The sequence below is a fragment of the Podarcis erhardii genome, assembly GCF_964252035.2.
Source record: "Podarcis erhardii genome assembly, chromosome: 4".
NCBI classification, from domain to species: Eukaryota; Metazoa; Chordata; class Lepidosauria; order Squamata; family Lacertidae; genus Podarcis; species Podarcis erhardii.
In genome coordinates, this window is record NC_138508.1 from 24,904,081 (window position 1) to 24,927,182 (window position 23,102).

Consider the following 23,102-nt stretch of genomic DNA (forward strand, 5'->3'; position numbering starts at 1 on the left):
TGGGCCAGTCACACTTCTTTGAAGTCTCTCAGCCCCACTCACCTCACAGAGTGTTTGTTGTGGGGAGGAAGGGAAAGGAGATTGTTAGCCGCTTTGAGACTCCTGAAGGGGAGTGAAAGGCCGGATATTAAATCCAAACTCCTCCTCCTCCAGTCCCAACCAGCTTGATTAGTGATCAGGGATGGCAGCTTTAGTCCAGCAACATCTGGCGGGGTAGCATCCTGGCTACCCCATGGTAGAAAAATGAAGCATGTCTTGTCCCCTGTAGACATTGTTCCCTTACATGCAAGTCAGTCCGTTCATATTGGGTTAATAACTGAATTTCCTCCTAAATAAATTAATTGCCTTTGATCATTTCCTACCTAATTAGCCAGTGGTTATAGTAGATGTTAACTCAGTGTATGACAGTTGTGAAAAGGGCAAATTAAGTTACATAGATTAGGTAGGTGATTAAAAGAAATCTAAACCTGCTTTACATTCACATGGAGACTGCACACATGAACCCAAGTCCTGTCATCCTTGCCCATAAACATTCTGGAATAAAAATAGCATGGGCAGGCCTATATGCAGATTGCTCCACATAAGCAGACACAATTTGCAGATTATGTTGAATGCATGTTAATGAGGTGAAACTGGCATAGATGGGGTGGGTGGGTGGGTGCTATCTCTGTTGTATGTGGGTTCTACATTCTGTGAAATACATGTGGATAGGGATCCTGTCTGTGGTGACTTGGCCTCGCTGTAACAGTAGCTGAGCTTTTGAGAGGATACTAGAAAATTCCTGTATGCCTGTTGTAATAAGACAATCTGATTGAGTCATAACTAATGTTATTTTTACTTTTTCATTATTTGCTTTTTAGAAATATGGCAAATTAACAGCTTGTACTGGTTGCAGAGTTCAGTGCAGGTTTTTTGACATGACACAGTGCATAGGACCTAATGGACATATGGAGCCATACTGCTCAACTGCATGCATGAACACACACAAATCAAAACATGCAAAATCAGAAAGTAAGTGAAAAGGTTGGCGTGTTTTCATCCATGATGATAAAATAATATATTCGAAGTAGGAGACTCTTGTTTCACTTATGCTTTCTATCTGATTTTCCTTTGGGGGGAAAATTATTTTAAATTAGTTGATGCCTAGATTACATTTAGCACGTAAAATAACATTAGCAATGCTTATCGGTCACATACAAAAGCTATAAAGATTGATGCCTTTAGACTTTTAATATTTAGCTACAACTTCTTTATAATGAAAAAAATGTACTCTTAATTCTTCCATTGCATCTATTTTTGTCTTAAATTCATTGTGAAGCTTTTATTTTATGACAGAGGTATATTGTTGGAGTCATGATCAAAGAACACACATTGCTAGCAAAAGTGCAGTCTGTGTTCTTCCTTGCAAAATAGATGGAGAGGGTTAAAAATCAGTTGAATTTGTTTGAAAAAGTGCAAGTACATTTTTTGTAACCCCACCAATATAATACACTGAGGCATGATTTACACAAAAAGTGTTTGTAATTATATCTGTATTTTAAAACAAACTATTTAAGTAGAGCTTTGACATTGGCTTGGTTCAGATGATTATCTGATCATCTTACAATGCCATGATATGAACAAGATAATCATTTGTTCCTCCTTCAACACTGTGAGTAAACTAGGAAGCCTGTAATTAACCATAGATTTTGTTTTCATCAGAACCAAGAAACTATAGTTTCTAGCTTCAGAACACCTGGTGTCTTCCAAAGCTGGTAACTGTAGTCTCCTGGTTCAAGTAAAGTGGGAAAATAGAGATTTCCTGGATTGATTGCTTGAGTAGCAAAGAGGCTGCATTCCCAGCTAAAATACTCAGTTTATTAAGCCAAGATAAGATGATATGAACGCAGCCATTGATGCAGATTTTGAGAAACGCCAACTTGTTATTCATAACATTGTACATTTGCATTTATTTTATTTGTAAACTACATTTTTCTTTTAGGTATGGGGATTGTTTGCCACTTTTGTAAGCGAAACTGTTTACCTCAATATCAAGCCACAATGCCTGATGGAATACTGTACACCTTTTGCAGTTCGAGTTGTGTAGCTAAATTTCAGGTTAGCTGTTGTGTTAAATCTCTTCCTCCCTGGATATGTATTTTTCTGTGCATGCCTGTTAGGTGCTCTTAGTATGTTCATATTAAATAATTTGCTACCTACTCATTGTTAAAAACTACTCTTTATGAATACGCGTTTAAACAAGTGGGGCTTCTAATGTACCTGGTCAAATTTTGGCACTTCTCAGTGATTTCCAGAGTTATGGTGAGAGTTGTTTGAATGTCCATTCCCCTGCACTAAGAAAAGTGAGATTGTAAGCAGGTCACCACCTGCATTGGGACAACCCATGGTTACTTGAACACAAGATCAACTATGACCCTGTGTATTAAACCTAGTTTCAGATAACCACAGGAATTCCTGGGTCATTTCTGCATACTGTAATAGGAAGCATTTATATCATCCCATGTTTAGAAGTTGGTGAGAGACAGGGAGTAAGTTTTAATATCTTATCTCAATGTGAGTGAGAGTTGGGCTTAAGTTCTCCTTGGGCTGCAAGAAAAACCGAATGTTTAATTTGGCATTGACTGGCAACCTATGTAATTGTGCTTCTTTGAGAGATTAAGAATTACACTGCACAGAACAATTGGATTGGTTTCCAATGCACTGTTTTCTGGCTGTTCATCCCATATGAGTGACATTTGAAGCCTCAGCGTACATGTAATAAGGCTGCCATGTATTCACGTTGCATAGTTTTAAGCGACAGAGTTCTGAATACCTTAATCCCCATTCCATTTTAAGTGTTTTTAAATAAGAAAAGAGGGAGCAATTGTTTATGCTACTTGGTAGTGGCCTCCCAGTGGCCTGCTGCTTATTCTTGAATGTTATGCCAGTTTTACTTAAAATAACCAAATGTGCTTGTCTCTACACCATCCAGATTTGATACAAGCCCGTGAGACTTAATGTTGAATGGGCCTCGAGCCTCTGTTGCTTTCCTGACCTTTTGCCTACTTTGTTTTCTGTAAATGAAATAAAAATTGTAAATTTGGAGGATGGCGAAATCATCATTGCAAGATGGTGTCTTAACCCTGATGACCCTTTGTGCCCTGGGATTATTAGTCTTAAGTATGCAATTGTTAGCTATGAATGCTAGAAAAAAGAAAATATTCCCAGATATGATATGCCACATAAGCTGCATGGGAACAGAAAAGATATTTGGACCTACTTTCCCCATCATTTCTGCTTCCCAAAGCTACCCCAGAATGAGATTTAGGAAGCAAAAATATGGATATCAAGGAGTCCAGCACCATGGCAACCCTTGTCTCCTAACCTCACCAGAAATTGGATGAAGTCCTCCAACTCTTTAGAGGTGACATTGCTAAATAGGCAAGCAACTTAGCAGAGATCTCAGTGACAGCAAGCACGGCAATGAAACTCAGCTTCAAGAACAAAGCCGCCATTGAGGTAATGAAACCCCCACAAATTGACTTAAAGCTACAGCTAGAAGACATTCAGGATCAAGATTGCTGCCTGAATATTAGGGCCAGGGGGAATCCATGAGGAACCTGGAGAGCAAAGTTTGCAAGAAACTTATAGCACAGATCTGTCAGCTGCTCCTGAGGTGAATCGTTAACCAGGGGATATAGAAAACCTACACAGTTCACTTTGTTCCAAACAAAAAAAAAGGCAAGAACCCTAGGGATGTTGTAGTGCGTTTTTCCAAATACTTGGTAAAAAATGACTTAATGCAGAGATTTAGAGTTACCATTGTAAGTTAATAGTAATCCAGAATGGAATCTAGAAAGCTTTTATAGCATTTGGAATTGCAGCCTGAATTGGAGCAGTGAACACAAGAAGCTGATGAAGAAAGCAGGGATCCAGATCAAGAGAGCTTTGACCTAGTGGCAAAGAGACAGAAAGGTTTCCCCAAAGAAGAAATGGCCAGAATTTATCCCAGATGGAACCTGCTCAGTTTGGGATTTTATGTGACCATTCTGTTGACATTGCATAAGCAATCATTTTAACTTCAGCATAAAACTTCAGCGCTAACTTCTTTACTGTTAGATCCGTGGAGTGGGGAGTTTTCCCCTTCCCCTTTGATTCCCACTGCATTTGAAACTCATTGAGTTTCAGGGGAAGGGGAAGTTGTAGGTGATGGGTTGTTACTTGTATGGGACTAATGGGTACATGCCAACAATTGTGGGAAGTGGTTAACTACAGGTTCAGTGTATTGCCCCGATAAACAGCAAATACTCTTTTTGAAAAAGACACTTTTTTATAGCAAGAATCCTTTAAACAGGAATGGATGGCCATCGGAGACGATATTCATTTCACACTAAATGAATATTTTGACAGAAGTAAAAAAATACTTAAAGGGAAAAATACATCACCCTCTACTGAAACTCTGCTATATTAATTATTGAAAAAAAATTCACTTTGATATGATGCATACAACTTCCACCAAGAGAAACATGATTACACTTGTTTTTCCAGTTAATAGGACACTTTCTTATAGCCTGCCTCTTGATCTCAGAGATGTGGTCCTTTTGGGTCTACTCCTCCAATATTGGGAAGATGCACACTTTGATCATATTCCTTTGTTCACTTCTTTGATCTGGGAAAATAATCCACTGGAAATGGATTCAGGATTACTACAAGTCAGTAGTTGTTGAAAGGCCACCAAAGGAAATTCTTAAGGCAATGGCCAGAGGAGCATTAATTAATTTAAATTATAGATAAAATATCTCTTCCACAGTTAATCATAGAAAAATGTTAAGCCAACTCCTCTCTATTGAAGAACCTCAAGTGGGCATTAAGAAAACTAAATGTATTTAAACCACCAGATGGCTAAACTGTTGTCTTCTCTAAAACCTTCCAAGACCAATTGGCTTCTTTATTGTTAACATTTTTAAACAAATAAAGCAACAGGCAAATACGAGATACTTTGAAAATTGTTATGATTCCTAAACTTTTGAAGGATTTTAAATCCATTGAACCACATCACCCCGCCCTTTAAATAAGTGCCTGTACTAAACATCCTGGTAAAGAGATGGGCTGTGATCATATCTAACTGTATTCATCATTATTAAAGAATTCACCTGACAACGCTCAGTTGCCTAATGTTGAATGCAATTAATTTTGGACAAAACCATCCATTGCCTATAGCCATTTTAGCCCTGGATGCCACCAAAGAGTTTGTTCACTGGGAGTGGAAATTTTTATTCATTACTTTAAATAAAATGGCAAGTGAAAAGCTTAGCAAGCAATTAAATAAATGGGTAGAACTCAGCTGTTTTCTTCCCACAACTAAAACTGTCTGAGATTCCATATAATTGGATTAACATCCATCAGGTTCTACATGTTTCTGACCTATGACACGATTTGAAAAGTTGATTTATACCACAGATCATTTGGATAAAGGCCTTCTGTCAAAAATGTTGAATATTTTGGTCCAGACCTCAAAAAACCCTCTAACTTCCTTAAAGGCCCTTTGGGGTTGTGTCCTGGGTGCAATAATAGGCAGTACAGTGGTGCCCCGCAAGACGAACGCCTCACAAGACGAAAAACCCGCTAGACGAAAGGGTTTTCCGTTTTGGAGGCGCTTCACAAAACGAATTTCCCTATGGGCTTGCTTCGCAAGACGAAAATGTCTTGCGAGTTCCTGCGGGGTTTTTTCCCTCCCCCCCCCCCTTTTCCTAAGCCCTAAACCGCTTATCAGCTGATCCGCTGATAAGCTGCTTAACAGCTGATCGCTAAAAGCCGCTAAACCGCTAATAGCGCTAATCCGCTAAGCTGTCAATGGGCTTGCTTCGCAAGACGAAAAAACCGCTATACAAAGAGCCTCACGGAACGGATTAATTTCGTCTTGCGAGGCACCACTGTACTCATTGGGAACACATGCAGGGTAAAGCTCGGTTTCTCTCGTCATCTGCTTGAGCACTTTAAAATGCATTAAAAACTTCTGCACTGCTGGTATAAGCACCCACTTCTGTTAAGTAGGATTGCCAAAACAAATGCAGTCAACTATCAAATTATCGGAGATTAGGTTCCCTTTTCTACATGTAGCCCTCCTGCCCAGAGTTCTAGCAATTTTTGGATAAAAATATTTCATAACGCTGAAGTGATTACTCACCTGATAGCAGCAGTTAGATTAACTATAACTAAAATTTGGAGATAGCTAAACACAGGTGTAATGGAAATTGGTTTCAATAATTAGGAGGCCTTCAGATGGAAAAATTAACCAACAAACTACAGTGATAAGACATAAGTTTGACAAGTTTTTTCCTGTTTGATTCAGTTTTATTAGATACGCTATGACAAAAGTACATGGTTAAAGAGTACAAGCCTCTCATGACGATCTGTGGAAAGGTGCTTTATTTGATGGGCACTTTTATTGGAGAATTGAATTTGTTCAGACATGATATGCTGTATTTATCTGTGGGGGTTTATTTGTATGTTTTTTATACTTGAAATTTAATAAAACAAGCTCAGAAAAGGAAAAGGCCCTGTTGATTTTGGTGGGAAAGATTTAGGTGTCTTTAGCAGGAGAGTGACTTGATCTTAATACAGCTTAGCTTTGACTAGATTGTATCCATTTCTTACAAACTTGATAACTTCACTGGTTTTTTAAAACTTTGTCCAAGTTAATAATAAAATGTGTAAGGAGACACCTGATTTAATCTCCAGATTTGACATTGGCCTATTAACATATAAACTGGTCGTTCTTAGAATATTCCAGAAAGAAGTTCCATCAAGTGGAATATACCTTTGCTTATAATACTTAGAATCGGACAAACTCTTGCTTTTCTGAGTCACCAAGACTGAAGCCTCAATTTGCAAATCTGTATCGGTATCTATGTACACACTGATAGTTGATTTCAAAATGGCTAGAATATGTTTGACCTACATCTCTAACTGTACCTGTAACCCTGGCTGCTTCCTTTTTCATGTAAACCAGATGCATCTTTTATCTGAAAACTGAGCAAAACAGTAAAAAGAAACAAACCAGTTTGTGTTCTTGGCCTTCTTGCATGCTATCTGTACCTACTAGACTCACCTTTTAGCTGTGCTTTACTTACTACTTTTTATTTTTTTTAACAATTTAGCCTACATTTCAGTCTACCTCTAAGGGCTCAAGGTAGATTAATTCCCCCTCCCCACATTTGATCCAAACTGTGTATGTGGGTTAGTCTACTCAACCTCTTTTGCTGCTTGCATTGTTGTCCTAACACGGTTCATTTCTTGGGGTGACCTTGTTACGTATACGAAGAAGGAAGAATTGGACAGCTCTCACATGATGTAGCTGGCTAATAATACTGCTTCTTATCCGATGGAAAGGGAAGGCAATCTGCAGGTGTGAACTGCCCTCATTTTCACTGGGTGGATGGAAAATTTACAGGTCAGATACAGTGGTACCTTGGTTTGCATATGTCTTGGTTTGCATACATTTTGAATTACAAACACGTCCAACCCGGAAGTGCATGTCCTGGTTTGCAACCTTTTTTTGGATTGCAACCCATTGGGGGGGGGAATTATGAACAAATTTTTTGGAGGCCCCATTGGCGAAAGCACGCCTTGGGTTACAACCTGTTTTGGTTTACAAACGGACCTCCGGAACGGATTATGGTTGTAAACCAAGGTACCACTGTATATTTTCCAACTTAGCCAACATTATGTCACAGAAGTAGTAGCTAACAATTAGTTTTCTCATGTTATACCTCCAAAGCGAGTAACTTAAGCCAGATCTGCTACACACAAGTATGAGAACTACACATATAGCATTCACTTAATATAGCTGGTTATGCAAGAAACAAAATAGGCAATTTTGGCATTGGCTTTAATTCTCAGTACACTGAATTAAAACTGTTGAGTGTATATAAATGATTCCCATATGGTGTAAACCAGTGGTGGCCAAACTTGGCCCTCCAGCTGTTTTTGGACTACAACTCCCATCACCCCTAGCTAACAAGACCAGTGGTCAGGGATGAAGGGAATTATAGTCACAAAACAGCTGAAGGGCCAAGTTTGGCCACCACTGATGTAAACTATGGAACCCGATTGCATTTTGTGGTGTTCAGACACACTTGCTTCCTGTTGACTCCATTGTTCCGCAATTTGGGATAATTGGGTGTTGCAGGTATGTGCACCATGTTGAGTTTAGCATATCTGTAAGATTAGACGATATGTCAGAATCACATTAATACAAATAAAATTAGGCTTGCAGACCAATCAGACGTGTATCCCAAGAAACCTATCTTTCCAATAACTTTGTGTACCCCACATTCTCCCAGTGGAAATGTTGTGTTAACCTGTGTAGCTATACACCACTTTTCAACTTTATTAACACCTCTCTGCATTCTAAAGCTACCTGTATATATGTCTAGGTGATATCTGAAAGGCTTCAGAGCTTCTGTGGTCCCAAAGGTCCTATCCATGTGGCTTACAGTTTGGCTCAAACATTCAAGCCTCCTGTTGCTCTTCAGTTAAATACACATCCTATTCTGCCATTGATATCACCCACCTCACCCCGCACTATTCCCTCACCACAGTCCAAGTTGATATAAAATTAAAGTAGTAGGTTTTGAGTGGCACCTGAAAGTTAAATCACAAACAGAGCTACTTCTGGAGATAACTGATCTTTAGTGATACTCTGTTTGGATTTTTAAAAGATGTGCTAAATGAAAATTAATTGGGAGTTGGAGCTGGAGACTGAGTCAAAGGAATACACAGGCTGCAGAGACAAATGACATACATTGTGTGCTTTGGTAATGGAGTACTGTCTGCTTGATTCTGCTGTTCACTATCACCACCACCCATCAAATACAGTCTTTATTTGCTCTTATCAATTGGGATGGTCTGAAGACCTTGGGGTAGCCTTTTCTGGAAGATTTGACTTATCTAGATGCTTACTGTGGAAAGGGTTTCTCCCTGTTGCTTCTACCTGTACTTATGGGTGGTTCTGCTCAACCTCTCTCTCCCTTTGTTTTGTCGGCTTTTGAAGGGATGTGGGATGGAGCTTGACTACAGGCCAGGCAGGGTCCGGAAAAGCCTTTTGCTACCTCTCCAGGGGCAGGAGTCATCTTGTTGTCCAGCTAACTCTCCCTGCCTGTGGCTGAAGACAGTTGGGCTCCTTTAGGGTTCTAAATCAACTCTGTGTTTTTCATTAGCCTGCCTTCCCTTTTTGTGAGGTGTTCTCTTCCTGGTCCTCCTCTCCTCTTTGTTGGACGTTGTGCTGATAGGGAGCATGTGTGCGCTTGTGCTGTTGGTCTCTCCCTTCACCTCATCTGTAAGACATCAGGTGGAGCGGCTGTGGCTGGGGGAAGAAGGGCCTCACAGGCCAAATTAGGCCCTTAGGCCTGCCTAACTGTGGTTAGCTCAACCACAGGTTTCATATCTGCTTCTGCACCAGCTGAATTTTCTTCTCTTTACTTCAAGGCCATGTGCTCTTTGGAAAGCATTATAGGAGAAAGAGGCTAGCTAGGCAAAGGATTCATTAGGACCACTCTAGTTGCCCCCAACCCAGAGGGCCTTCTGCCACCAAGTGCCCCGTGTGAAGGGTCTCCAGGAAGTGTTATATTTTAATATTGTTAAAGTGGCTTTTAGTAATCTTTCTTTATGTTTCTTATAAATTTGCTTGGAAGGATTTGTGTCCTAAAAAACAGGATGTAAATAATTGTAATAATTAAGTGCATAGACCTGACTAGTATTTCATTGGCATCTTGTCATAAAGACCTCTGCCTTGACAGTAGTGATTATGATTTAATGCCTCCGTGTGTGTGTGTGTGTGTGTGTGTGTGTGTGTGTGAATGTGTATCTCTGTGTTCATGTGGCAGTGCAACCAAACGGCTTCTGTAGGCTGAGCACAGTGAACGGTTGAGAATGCAATGACATAGTGAGAGGGAGTTAGATCATGAGACGTCACACACTCTTTCTCCACCTTTCTCCATGGGCCTGCCCCATCTCATCTGTCTACTGTTGTCTCCTGATATATTTGTACTAGAGAATGTTGTTCTTCCATCACCACCTGCTGCCTAAAGTTCTCTCTTGCACAGCTTCACTCATTACACCTTTCTCTCCCTTCTTTGCGAAGCCTTTGGTTTAACCTTCCCCAGCTGGACTGAAGCCAAAGAGCACCCAGTGTTCATATTTATCATTGCTTCCCTCTTGTCCCTTTTTGCTGTTGTTGTTTTGGAGGCTCTTTTGACACCTGCTTCTCTATGTAGCTCTGAGTTGTCATGTCCATCGATGACTGTATAAACAGTAAAAGTGAGCTTCAGAAACTTTGTGAATGATCCTATATAGAGGATGTGAAATTTAGCAGAAGCCGTTTCAAGGAAAACCCTCTTCATAATAGCACATATTCTCACTAATTCTTTTTAACAAATGCAGTAATGCACTTCCAGCTCTACAATGCTATGATTCTCACTTTTGTACTGTGTCTTAACAGTGGAGGAATTTGATCTGTATATTTTAAAAATATTTTTCAGACTCTTAGTGTACAGTCTTCAACCAATGGCCAGTTTGTGGCTCCGAGTGATATTCAGTTGAAATGCAATTATTGCAAAAATACTTTCTGCTCAAAGCCTGAAGTGCTGGAATGGGAAGTAAGTAAATTATATCAAAATGGGATATGTACCTCTTGTATTGAACATAAAATGTTGTTGATACTTTATTGATGTATTTAAAATCTTTATAGCCCAACCAAGTCGCTGTTTAATATTTCTTTAATAATCCTAGTTGAATGTTACCAGCCTTTTCATTCTTTAATGTCTTCTAGAGTGACTATGCAAAATTCACTCGTTAGTAGAGATACACTATAATACCTACCAAGGAAAAGGCATTTTCTATAGCTGTGCCTCAGCTATGAAAAACCCTCCCTAAGAAGGCGGACCTAGCATTGCAGACATTTCAGCTCCAGATCTTCCACCCCAATTTTATTTTATTATTCAAATTATGTGTGAGTTGTTGGATTCATGGGGAAACTGTTAGGACAAAAGAAAAGGAATACATTCTTGATGACCAACACATTCCAGACATCTATGGTTCAATTCCAGTTACTGCCAGTTCTTTCTCTCAGGCACACAGTGTCTTGTTTTCTAGTACAGTGGTACCTCGGGATGCAAACGGGATCTGTTCCGGAGCCCCGTTCGCATCCTGAATAGAACGTAAGACGCGTCTGCAAGGGTCGTGTATTGCCGCTTCCGTGCATGTGCGTGACATAATTTTGACCATTGGCGCATGCACAAGCAGCGAAACCCGGAAGTAACGTGCTCCGTTACTTCTGGGTCGCCGTGGAGCGCAACCCGAAAATACTTATCCTGAAGCGTATTTAACCCAAGGCATGACTGTATCTGTTTCTTATAAGTTGTAATTCACCCATGTACAGTGGTGCCTCACAAGACGAAATTAATCCGTTCCGTGAGGCTCTTCGTATAGCGGTTTTTTCGTCTTGCGAAGCAAGCCCATTGACAGCTTAGCGGATTAGCGCTATTAGCGGTTTAGCGGCTTTTAGCGGATCAGCTGATAAGCGGCTTTTCAGCAGATCAGCTGATAAGCGGTTTAGCGGCTTAGGAAAAGGGGGGGGAGGGGGAAAAACCCGCAGGAACTCGCAAGACATTTCGTCTTGCGAAGCAAGCCCATAGGGAAATTCGTTTTGCGAAGCGTCTCCAAAACGGAAAACCCTTTCGTCTAGCGGGTTTTCCGTCTTGCAAGGCGTTCGTCTTGCGGGGCACCACTGTATTCTAAATTATTAGATAGACGGGGAAAAAACCCAATGTAGAAAACAATGCCCTGCTCACATTGCAGCCTTTGGTTTTCCTCCCATGAAAATGTTGTTTGTTTGTGCATGCATGGCTGTACGTAAAATACTTTGTGGTATTCTGAGAGGAGTGTGGATAACTATTTATCCTGCTCCTAGGAAATGGGGTGGAATGGACAAAGACACCCTAGTTCTTCAAACCAGCTGGAGCTCTTACTGCTGCTGGAACTTGCTGTGGGTGTGCAAAGTCTGCTTTGCAAGTTAGCTGCAGAACATTAATTTGAAAATACATAGAAACAGCTCTGCCCTCTGTATTCCTATAGAATGGCTTTTGCTAATCTGGCAACTGTGCCCAGCAAGCAACATTGCCCAATCCTTGGTTAAAAAAAAACACAGTTCTTACTTTTATTAGTCAAACTATAAAAGCCTTAATATGTCATATTCTTGATATTGTTGGATGATTTGACATTTTAAAGAACTAATAGTCAAGCGGATTCTCCTTTGCTTTAAGAAACAAACACATAGCCTTTTTCCTGAAGGGTAAAGTTTCTCGTGAATAAGGATTTCTCTTCTTTGAATAAAATGTCTTAAGCTAATGTAACTTTTTGCCTTTTTTGTTTGCAGTCTTCTAACTTACCCATTTATCTTCTGTGGTATTTTTTCCATTAGAACAAAGTGTATCAGTTCTGCAGTAAAATTTGTTCTGATGATTATAAGAAACTACATTGTATAGTAACATACTGTGAATACTGTCAAGAGGAGAAGACTCTGCATGAAACGGTGAAATTTTCTGGTATCAAGAGACCATTCTGTAGTGAAGGTGTGTTGTGTCTCTCTGGTGCATATTGCTACCAATATTGTCATTTGTAAACGTAGTATTTAAGTATTTCAACATTACAAAAACTCGTGAACCAGTTTGGGATGTGTCTGGGGCCTAACTGAAGGAGCCAGTAGGCTGTAGCCTGCCATTTATTTGATCTGAGGTAGTTTTTGCATCTGATACCTAGACAGACTCATGGCTGAGTAATATCAACATCCAATATCCAATGCTGTCCGCATGGAAGCCAAATGGACTTCCAAGGTTTTGCCTTCTTGTCCTTCCCCCTGCAGCCTTTTGCTTGCCCTCAGTATATTGTGTGGAGGGTCCTTAGGGGCAGATTTGGGGGCGTTGCAAGGAGGACGAAAGAAGCGGGGGGGGGGCTCCTTGTGTGAGCATGAGTCCATTTGTGCAGCATTAGATTCCACCCCCAGTGCACTACTGCTTGAATCAATTGAATTTATTTTTTTGTTTAGATTTTGCACATCTAGTACGTTGCAAAATCTAATATAGACCAGCAAATTGCATCACATGCTACAAAAATGCCTTAACTCTTGTCTATTGCATGTACACACACACACACACACACACACACACACACTGTAGAAACAGCTTCTGATACAGGAAACCTGAGCCTATGTTTTTCCACATTCATTCCCCACCTGCTAGCATTATCTGGGAAATTGGGAAAAGAACAGAGGACAAGACAGGGCTTGCCATTAGGCAGAGTGAGATGGCCAGCTCAGGTGGCAAATGTTTAGGGGACAGTGGCAGGATATTCCTCCTGGTCCCCTGGTTGTAGCCTGCTGTTGGAGGACAGAACTGTTTATGCTGCATGAACTGTCCTTCACCTCAATAGGATTAATTGCTAGTCCAGTCAGCTTCTGTACATGGTATGGTAGGAGCACCATTCTAACTTTAGCCTCAGGCAGCAAATATCTTAGGGTGGCCCTGGGGGTTTGTGCATCTTTTGCAACACAGTACAAAAAAGCTGGCCTTTCTCTGTTGTTGTTGTTGTTGTTGTTGTTTTGGGGGGGACAGCAAGATCAAGGTGGCCTTTAAAAAGTAAGTGGATTTTTAGGTTTCAGTGTATTCTCCTTTTCGGACCATTCAAACCAACCACTATTTGGGAATTTTGCTGAGATGGTATATGAAACAGTCTAAAGCCCTTGAATGTCTTTGCTATTGGATTGTCATATATGGCTAGGAAGCACCTTTATTTAAACCTATAATCTATGCAAAATAAAACCAGGGACGCAATTCTAATGTGTGGATTTGTTCATGGCATCTCCACTAGATGGAGCAGTGAACCACAGAAAAATAAAATAAAAAGTTATACACTTCAACCTCAGCTGAAACCAGATGGACATCTAGAATATGAAATAATGAGCCAGGCAATTTTGTTTTCAGTGATAAAACCCCTGTTTATACAAATCCACTTCAGCCAGGGGCATGGCTAAATTTTGTTTCTTAAGGAAGTATTCTGCTGGAAGAGAATCTTATATAGATATGTTTGGATAAGTTTAATGTAAAAAAAAAAGTCTTATTGAGCAAAAGCTTTTCAGTGTTCATTAGTATTTGATCAATATATTTTATCTTGTATTATTATTCATTTTTCAATACCCTTTCACATCTCAAACTGTACAGAATCATACACAAAAAGAGAATAATGAAAAATAGTTTTAAAAATAATCCAAGCAACAACTAAAGATAGATTTAAATAGAGTGCACATGGACACCCACGGCAGAGGCCCATATCATATAGGTTTCATCAACTGTCTGTGTCATTTTTCTTTTTCCAGGTTGCAAGCTGCTGTACAAACAAGATTTTGCAAGGCGGTTAGGATTACGGTGCGTCACTTGCAATTATTGCTCTCAGCTCTGTAAAAAAGGAGCAACTAAGGAACTTGATGGAGTAGTAAGAGATTTCTGCAGTGAAGAGTGTTGTAGAAAATTTCAAGACTGGTACTATAAGGTAATGCAGTATTCCATAAGTATTCAAAAGCTTTAAAAGAAATGAAGATTGAGAGAAAAACTATCCAAAATATTGTTGATCCAAATGATGCATATAAATAAAGAAGTGCAGCTATATAACATGCTATAATTTGGTTTGCATGATACAGAAAGCCGAACTACGGCTTCCTAAAGGTGTGCCAACATGCAGGCTCCCAGAGAAATGCTCCCAGGCACTTTGCTTTTGCCCGGTCCTTTTTATTGTAGTAATAATAATAATAATAATAATAATAATAATAATAATAATAATATTTCTATATCACCCTTCATCCAAAGATCACAGGGTCATTTACAATATAAAAACACAAAAATACATACCTTAATAACAAACAAACAAAATAGCTTTCCCCCCTCCACACACACACACACACAGTTTAAAAAGCCATCAATTGTTTAATTAGCCTATAGCCTGGGAGAAGAGGAATGTTTTTGCCTGGTTCCTAAAGATATGTATTGAAGGCTCCAGGTAAGCCTCCCTTGGAAGGAATTTCACAGTAGAACTGTGCTGCTTAAAAATATTTCAAAGGTATTACTGTTACTTATTTTCCCTTTTCAGCTGCCCAGTCTAAACACCTTTTAGAATAGTATTTATATCACATGTATGGTAGTAATTCTTTCTCTAGTTAACAACATTGAAATTGTTTTTAAGGCCGCAAGGTGTGACTGTTGCAAAACTCAAGGAACTCTTAGGGAGAAAGTCCAGTGGAGAGGAGAGATGAAACATTTCTGCGATCAGCACTGTCTTCTACGTTTCTACTGTCAACAAAATGAACCTAATATGGCAACACAGAAAGGACCAGAAAACTTACAGTATGGTATGATACTTCCCGTAACTAACAACACAGAATAAAAAAGAGATGATGTACAGTGGTGCCCCACAAGACAAATGCCTCGCAAGACAAAAAACTCGCTAGACAAAAGAGTTTTCCGTCTTTTGAGGTGCTTCGCAAGACGAATTTCCCTATGGGCTTGCTTCGCAAGACGAAACGTCTTGCGAGTTCTTGCGAGTTTCCCCCCTTTTTTCCCCTTTTTCTAAGCCGCTAATAGCCGCTATAGCGCTAAGCCGCTAATAGCCGTGCTTCGCAAGACGAAGAGACTCGCGGAACGGATTAATTTCGTCTTGCGAGGCACCACTGTACTTCAGGAAAGTCAAGCAATATGAGCTTCCAAAAGAGCTCTTTTAAGATAAAGCACTGGAGCCATCTATACAATAACGTGGTGCACACAGATAAGCAGGGATCACCCTAGAGCTCAGCATGTCAGCCTGCATGATCAGTGGACAAAAATGGATAGTCTTTTCAAAAAATGAAAGCAGACACATTTCCCCCCATTCTTAGGAGGATCCCCTGCTACTTGATAGTCGGTTAATTAGCTGAACAATGTTAAGGGCATAAGAAAAGCCTGCTGGGTCAGTCCAGTGGTCCATCTTGTCCAGCATCCTGTTCTTATCATGGCTTACCATGGGAAGCCTCAGTGCAAGAGCTCTTTCCTGCTTGTGAATCCAGCAGCTGGCATTCAGACACACATTGCCTCCAACCATAAAGGCAGAACAATGTTCATCATGGCTGGTATACATTATTACTGTAGTAGTGCAACGAGGTTGAAAACATTGGTATTACCTTTCATAACAACTGCATAAGAAAAATGGCACTATATTAATTTTCTCTTCTCTCATTCATAGATCAGGGCTGTCAAACCCCCCGAACAAAAACCACAGTAAGTAAATTGCAGCTTGTATAGCTGGGTTCATTGTACTTGCATTCCACAAAATATAGGTGGGGATTTGTTTTGGTATTTTGGCTCACAATAAAACTCCTGATAGGCTTATATTGGCCATCTGCCTGTTCAGAGAATCGAGGTCTGTTTTCTGTAGCACAGCTTCTATGGCATGACACTTCTGAGAAGTGTCTTGGGTGGGCCAAGCTGCTGTGGGTTAATGATTATATAGGAAACTTGTGATGATCTTGCAAACTCAGCAGCAATTTAATGCGTACTTTCTTGTATCCAACAATGTTGTTCTGCTTGCAGAACAGAACTTCCCTTCCCTCTCCCCTGAAGCCCCTCAGGCACCCTCAAAATCTGCTCCAGAAGATTGGAGGAGAGGACCTTTGAGCAGTTTTGGGGGGGTGCTTGGGAAGAAGGGAGGGAAGGGTAGTCTCACTGCATGAGTGGAACTCCTCAGGCCCTGTGCTGGATACCACAGATTGATTTTAGAGAGTTACTGATGTAAAAGAGTTTAGGGTGTCCTCCCTACTTGTTGCCAGTTGTATAGAACACTGAATACTCTCCTCCACGTCCACTAGAATGCAGGCTTTATTCTAAAAGGAAAGACCCTTCAGGGCTTGGACTTTGTGGTACCTCCCACTAGACTTGTTACATCTCTTACATCACTATAGAAAATCCATTTTGAGCTCTCAGAAGCAGCCATTTATAGCTTTAAAAAGGTAAAGGTACCCCTGCCCGTACGGGCAGTCTTGCCAGACTCTAGGGTTGTGCGCTCATCTCACTCTATAGGCCGGGAGCCAGCGCTGTCCACAGACACTTCCGTGTCACGTGGCCAGCGTGACAAGCTGCATCTGGCGAGCCAGCGCAGCACACGGAACGCCGTTTACCTTCCCGCTGGTAAGCGGTCCCTATTTATCTACTTGCACCCGGAGGTGCTTTCGAACTGCTAGGTTGGCAGGCGCTGGGACCGAACGACGGGAGTGCACCCCGCTGCAGGGATTCGAACCACCGACCATGAGATCGGCAAGTCCTAGGCGCTGAGGTTTTACCCACAGCGCCACCCGCGTCCCTTATCCTGTATTAAAGAAACTTCAGTGTCAGTTGAGTGGGCTATTGCCCTGCCCTTGTTAGGGGTCTTTCTTTTGTTCTTGGGGGTGCTAATATTGACTGATGTCCTTATTCGCAGGGATCGGCACCACCTCCTTCCCCAACACCAAATAAAGAAATGAAGAACAAAGCAGTTCTTTGCAAACCTCTGACAATGACTAAAGCAACATACTGTAAACCTCACATGCAAACGAAATCTTGTCAGACAGGTAAACTGTTGAGTCAAAGCACGGGCTGTCCAATCGCCTTCTTTTGCAACATTGTTTGTGAGGAATACAATTATAATCTCATGATTGCATGCTACCCTTCTCATGCTAGTCTATAACTGCATACTGTCTTTTGTTTCAGATGATGGCTGGGAAAAAGAATACATCCCTGTACCTGTTCCAGTTCCTGTGTATGTACCTGTTCCTATGCACATGTGTAGTCAAAATGTTCCAGTTCCTACAACGGTTCCTGTTCCAGTAAGCCAGATTTCAGCCTTGTTTTAAAATTTGTAGTATTTTGCATGCCTGGAATATGGTTTAGTAATCCTATATTTTCTTACTGGATTCATCTGTTAAGAAGAGTTGATTGTGCCTCTTAAGAGATGTCATATGCAGCTGCTAGGCTTCAACAGATCACTCTCTTAAATATGCTTATCTCCGCAGGCATCTGTTCTATTGCCGAAATGCATTTATCATTTCAATAAGTTGTACCACACCTTTCTACAGAAAGCTGTGCCCCTCTTATTGCATGCCCATAAACCAGCAGCCTGGTCAGACATGGAGATAAGTGAGGCATACAAGGGTAGGAAAGTAATAAGGAAGCCCTAAGCACGTCAAAGTGCAAGTAGATAAATAGGTACCACTCCGGCGGGAAGGTAAATGGCGTTTCCGTGTGCTGCTCTGGTTCGCCAGAAGCGGCTTAGTCATGCTGGCCACATGACCTGAAAGCTGTACGCCGGCTCCCTCGGCCAATAAAGCGAGATGAGCGCCACAACCCCAGAGTCAGCCACAACTGGACCTAATGGTCAGGGGTCCCTTTACCTTTACCTAACCTGTTTATGGAATTAACCAATTAATGCAGAGCATTCATATCTTTTCCACCACCCTAACACTGATATACTGAAATGTATTCTTGTGTTATCCCTCTAAATGGGGATACCAGAAATAACCTATTTTTATAGGAGTGGTTGAGATTCCGGAGAACGTAGGGCTGTATCCAGTTGTGTCCAGTAGAGACCTCTGTGGGTGGGGAGGTAACACTGCACCAACAGGGCTAATCCAGGGCTTTTTTATTTTTAATGCTGTGCATATATTACTCAGCCTGTTTTCGTGGCCTTCTGCTTATAGTCCCCTGGGTTATTTCTCCTTTTCTGTTTGTCCCTACATTTATATGCCACTGGTTGTTTCTCCTTTGGAAAAATGGCTATGAGGACTTACTCCAGTTCCGCTTTCTTGGTGTTAGCGGTACTTTCGTCACTAATGATTTAATCTTTCCTATGCTAGGTACCAGTTCCTGTTTTTCTGCCCACCACACTGGAGAGCAGCGAGAAGATACTTGAAGCAATAGAAGAACTAAATAACAAAACAAATTCCAGTCCTGTGAAGGCTGAGGAGTCACTGGCTGTAGCAGAAGAGATGCCTGAAAAAGAGGAGAAAGTGGAACCTCAAGAGCTCAAAAGTATGTCTTGGTAACAGGTTTTTTTATTATTGGTTTGGCAAATTTGAATCTGTCCTCAGTGCTTATGTGGTGAACCCACTCCCACTGTGGGTTCAGAGGGGTAAAAAAAAAAAGCCAGGATGGTGTAGACCAGGGATCTGCAACCTTTAAGACAAAAAGAGCCACCTGGACCGAAGGAAAAAAAAACTGGGAGCCGCAAAACCATTGCGACATTTAAAACAGTGGGGAGTGTCGGGGCACACAATGCACCTCCTCCCCTCGCTAGTATCCGCCCCGGAGCCACGGCAAAGGTGTCAAAGAGCCACATGCGGCTCCGGAGCCGCGGGTTGCTGACCCCTGGTGTAGACAGTTCTGTTCCCTGCCCTCCTCTCCATTTGGGGTTTGTGGCTGATATGGCTGGCTATATCAGTTGTGGTGATCTGGATGGGAATAAAATGGTATTATGCAAAGGGCCATGGAAGGTGGACATCCATAGCGCAACTATACCTAGACTTTGGGTGGTCTCCCTCCCTTGGTGACATGGGACTATTTCAACAGGGATGGGTCCCCTTCTGGAAAAGAGGATGCATTGCACTAGAGGCAGGATCAATGGCAGGGTTTGGAGTGCCTATCTGACATCCGCTCACCACCATTGCTGTGGCTTACCGAGAGAGGAAGCGTGGAGGTGGTAGCAAGCTCAGTGCAGTGTCAGTGCACCAGCAGAACTAATCCAGTGCTCCCGCCGGTGCATTTGCGCTGTGTCAACCTCACTGCTTGCCCCCCCTGAGTAAGCTACAGCAGCAGTGGTGACAGGAAAAGTGGCCCTGCTGTGCCCTCCTGACTACTATTGACTGCAGGAGATGCACATGCACTAGGATTTGAGTGACAGCTGACTTGCACTGGCCCTGCGGCTTTCTTCTTCACCCTCTTGATATATATACAGGACTTTCTTGAGATGACAGTCTCCCTCTCTTTCCTCAGTGAACTGTGTGAGCAAAGAGTGATTGTTGTGTGTTCCTTTTCCCAGGCGCAATGCTTTTTCCTAATGGATGCTATATTCTGGAGCTAAGTTTCTAGTCTTAGGCCCTAGGACAGGGTTTAAAGTTTGGCTTGATTGGTATTTTCAATGAATCATTTATATTGTTTTTGGATAATAAATCCTGTTAAATAGAATAAAACCAATATACTGGGTGGTATTCGACTACAATTTACTCAGAGTAGACCCATTGTTCATGTTCACACATTAGTTACATTGCCTTTCTTTAATTGCAGGTGTAATAACTGAGACAAGTGTAATAACTGAGACAGAATTGCCCGACTGTAAAACAGAAACACAGGAAAGCTTGCCTGATATTCCATATGAGCCAGACCTTGACATTGAGGTTGATTTTCCTAGAGGTTTGTACACTCAGTTTTAAAATGGATAGTATTAATGCCAGCATGGGGCCAACTTCTTTAACGCTTGTTTTCATCCCTTCCTCCCCGCATGGATGTCTTGGTTTTATTAATGTGTTAATGGTTTCTGACTCAAAGCCTTTGCAATGGCTTAGAGCAATCTACAAACATGTTGGTCATTTTGTCCTTTTAAAAGAGAGCATAAGTGCACCTGAATGCCTGGATCAGGCCATTGTCTATCTGGTTCAGCATTCTTGGACGTTCTGGTCATCTAGTGTCCTTTGGAAGTTCTCAAGCAAGACATGATGGTGAAAGGTGCAACCCGTTTTTGTCCCTTAATCTGGAATTCAGAGGCACCCTTCCCTTGAAAATGGGTGCAACTGTTACACTTTTCTTACAGTTCTGGCTATAAGCCATTGCTATCCTCTGATTCAGGGATGTCCAACAGGTCGATCGTGATCTACTGGTAGATCCTGGGAGGTTTTGGTAGATCGCGGTCAATCACTAGGTCCCTTTCCTTAGCAGCAGTAAAATCGAATCTGGCCCCGCCCTCCATTGTTGCACAATCTGCAGAACGGAAGACAGAATTTAGTCAGTCAGGCCGTTTGTGTTTCCCCAGCGATTTGTTGAGTGGCTGTTCCTCTTTCTCCCCCAAAAACCCTTTCCTCCTCCCTAAAAAAAGCTCAACACCTTTGACCTGAACCCCGCAAAAATGGGGGTAGATCACTGCCAGTTTTTAATTCTATAAGTAGATTGCAGTCTCTTGGGAGTTGGCCACCCCTGCTCTAATTCATATAAAAGCCATATTCCATGGTCACAGTCACCACATCTTGTTATTATGAGTTCTGCACTGCAGGAAGATATATTTTGTTTGTCTTGAACCTATTGGCCGTCAAACTTGCTTCAGAATTTTCTATCTACACGAGGAGGGACTAGATATCCCTGTCAACTTACAGGCTCTCACCTTGGAGGGTCTCATTATTCTAGCAAACCAATGCTAGACTCCATTTCCTGCTCCCCAACTGCACTGCTCTCTTTTTCTCTCTCATACCAAAAAACAAAGGGAGTAGGAATGAAGTGATAAATTGTTGTCTTACTCAAGCGCTACTGAAGCAACCACTTTTGCCGAAAGCAATAAATGTTATGCTACCAGTGCTTCTCAGAATACTGTCTTCTGCAGGTTTTTCTAGAATAGGGACCAGCACTGATGAATAATGTGTAAAACACTTTTTAAAAAAAAAAATAATATTTATTAAAAATTTTCAAATATAACAGAAAAGAAAAACATCCAAATTTAAGGCCTTGTTTTCAATGTCATCTTTCCAGGACTTCCCCTCCCCTCCCCCTCTTGTATTCCAATTCTTTCAAATAGGTTCAGCAAATTCTTACCCCAAATTTTAAAGTTATTATCATTAACCCAATTTAAAAAATATTTTCCCATCCCCTAAAATCGACCTGTTCCCTTCCACGAGTTCCCCTCTTTAATATACAGTACAGATTAACATAAAAAAATAGAAAAAAGAATAAAATGTAATTTAACACCCTTTGGATTCCAAATTTCCCTCCCCCCTTTCCCGGTTGCGTTCCCAATGTCCGTCAATGTCTACTGTCATCCTGGAGCTCCCACATCTAAGCCATAATCCTTCACCAGTCCGCTTTGCCGTCTTTTTAATAGTCTTTGCCGTCTTTTGGTCCTCTTTGATTTCGAATGTCCAATCTTGGAAGGGGTCTATCTTCCAACTTTGTCCAATTCTTGTTATTCTTGTTGTTCTTGTTGTTCTCTCTTCTCCTCTTTTTTTTTTCCCCCTGCTCTACTGCATAAATGTTCTAATTCCAAAAAGCTTGTAATTCCTCTCCAGAGGCTTTGTTATTCAGGAACAAAACATTATGGCAAGTCCCTTCCATTCTTCAATAAATAAATCCAGTTTCCCAGGAGATAAAAAGTCCAATTCAAATTCCATGCCAGCAATACTTGTAATGACCCACAGCTCCTCTAGAGGGATTATAATAACTCAGTTTCCTTCCCAATCACACCCACCAGCCAAAGTAACTTATTATTCCTTGTTTTAAACAGTTTATATCCAATTTATAACAAATGTAACCAGCAAAGTCCTCGTAACAAAGTTCTCTTTTTGTTCTTCAGTTTTGGCAGCTCCTTTGACAGCTGTCAAAACCTCTATTTCTCCTCTCCCGGCGCTCTCACGGATCGCTCCCGGGGTTTCCGGGGCGGGGGGGGGGGTTGTATTTTAATTCACATTCCACTTTTCTCCTCCAGCCCAGCTTATAATTTTCCATCGCGAAATTAGTAACTTTATCAAAAAAAAGGTTGCACTCGATCTTAGTTGTCAGGTCCTTTGCTTTAGCTCCTCTACAACAGGGGGGAGGCTGACTTCCTTTTTGCACCTCCCCCGCTCGCTCCGAATTTAAGAAAAAATTTGTTCCCCTTTTTAATCCAAGTTCCAATTACTCACGGGTTATTCTTTTAAATCCAGATTTTCAATGGAAGAAGTCAGCGCTCTCCGCCAAATGGCATGCGGCTTCGCTCGGCAGGGGAAGCGGAGGACTCACAGCACCACCACCCCCCCGTCACCCGCTCCATAGCCTTTAAAA

General features: G+C 41.3%; 1 protein-coding gene across 7 annotated transcripts in view; it reads left to right on the forward strand.

Annotated features, from left to right (window-relative positions):
• The window catches only part of ZMYM2 (zinc finger MYM-type containing 2), a 65,202-nt gene that overhangs the window by 35,898 nt on the left and 6,202 nt on the right, over positions 1 to 23,102 (forward strand). For 6 of the 7 annotated variants that reach the window (XM_081860093.1, XM_081860095.1, XM_081860091.1 and 3 more), the window contains 11 exons: positions 861 to 1,011; positions 1,982 to 2,097; positions 10,521 to 10,637; positions 12,461 to 12,611; positions 14,411 to 14,583; positions 15,271 to 15,436; positions 16,303 to 16,337; positions 17,533 to 17,662; positions 17,802 to 17,917; positions 18,944 to 19,118; positions 20,370 to 20,495. In XM_081860093.1, the coding sequence (XP_081716219.1) occupies positions 861 to 1,011; positions 1,982 to 2,097; positions 10,521 to 10,637; positions 12,461 to 12,611; positions 14,411 to 14,583; positions 15,271 to 15,436; positions 16,303 to 16,337; positions 17,533 to 17,662; positions 17,802 to 17,917; positions 18,944 to 19,118; positions 20,370 to 20,495 (1,456 nt within the window). The remainder of the gene's footprint in view (positions 1 to 860; positions 1,012 to 1,981; positions 2,098 to 10,520; positions 10,638 to 12,460; positions 12,612 to 14,410; positions 14,584 to 15,270; positions 15,437 to 16,302; positions 16,338 to 17,532; positions 17,663 to 17,801; positions 17,918 to 18,943; positions 19,119 to 20,369; positions 20,496 to 23,102) is intronic. The other variant, XM_081860097.1, reaches the window with a different exon arrangement.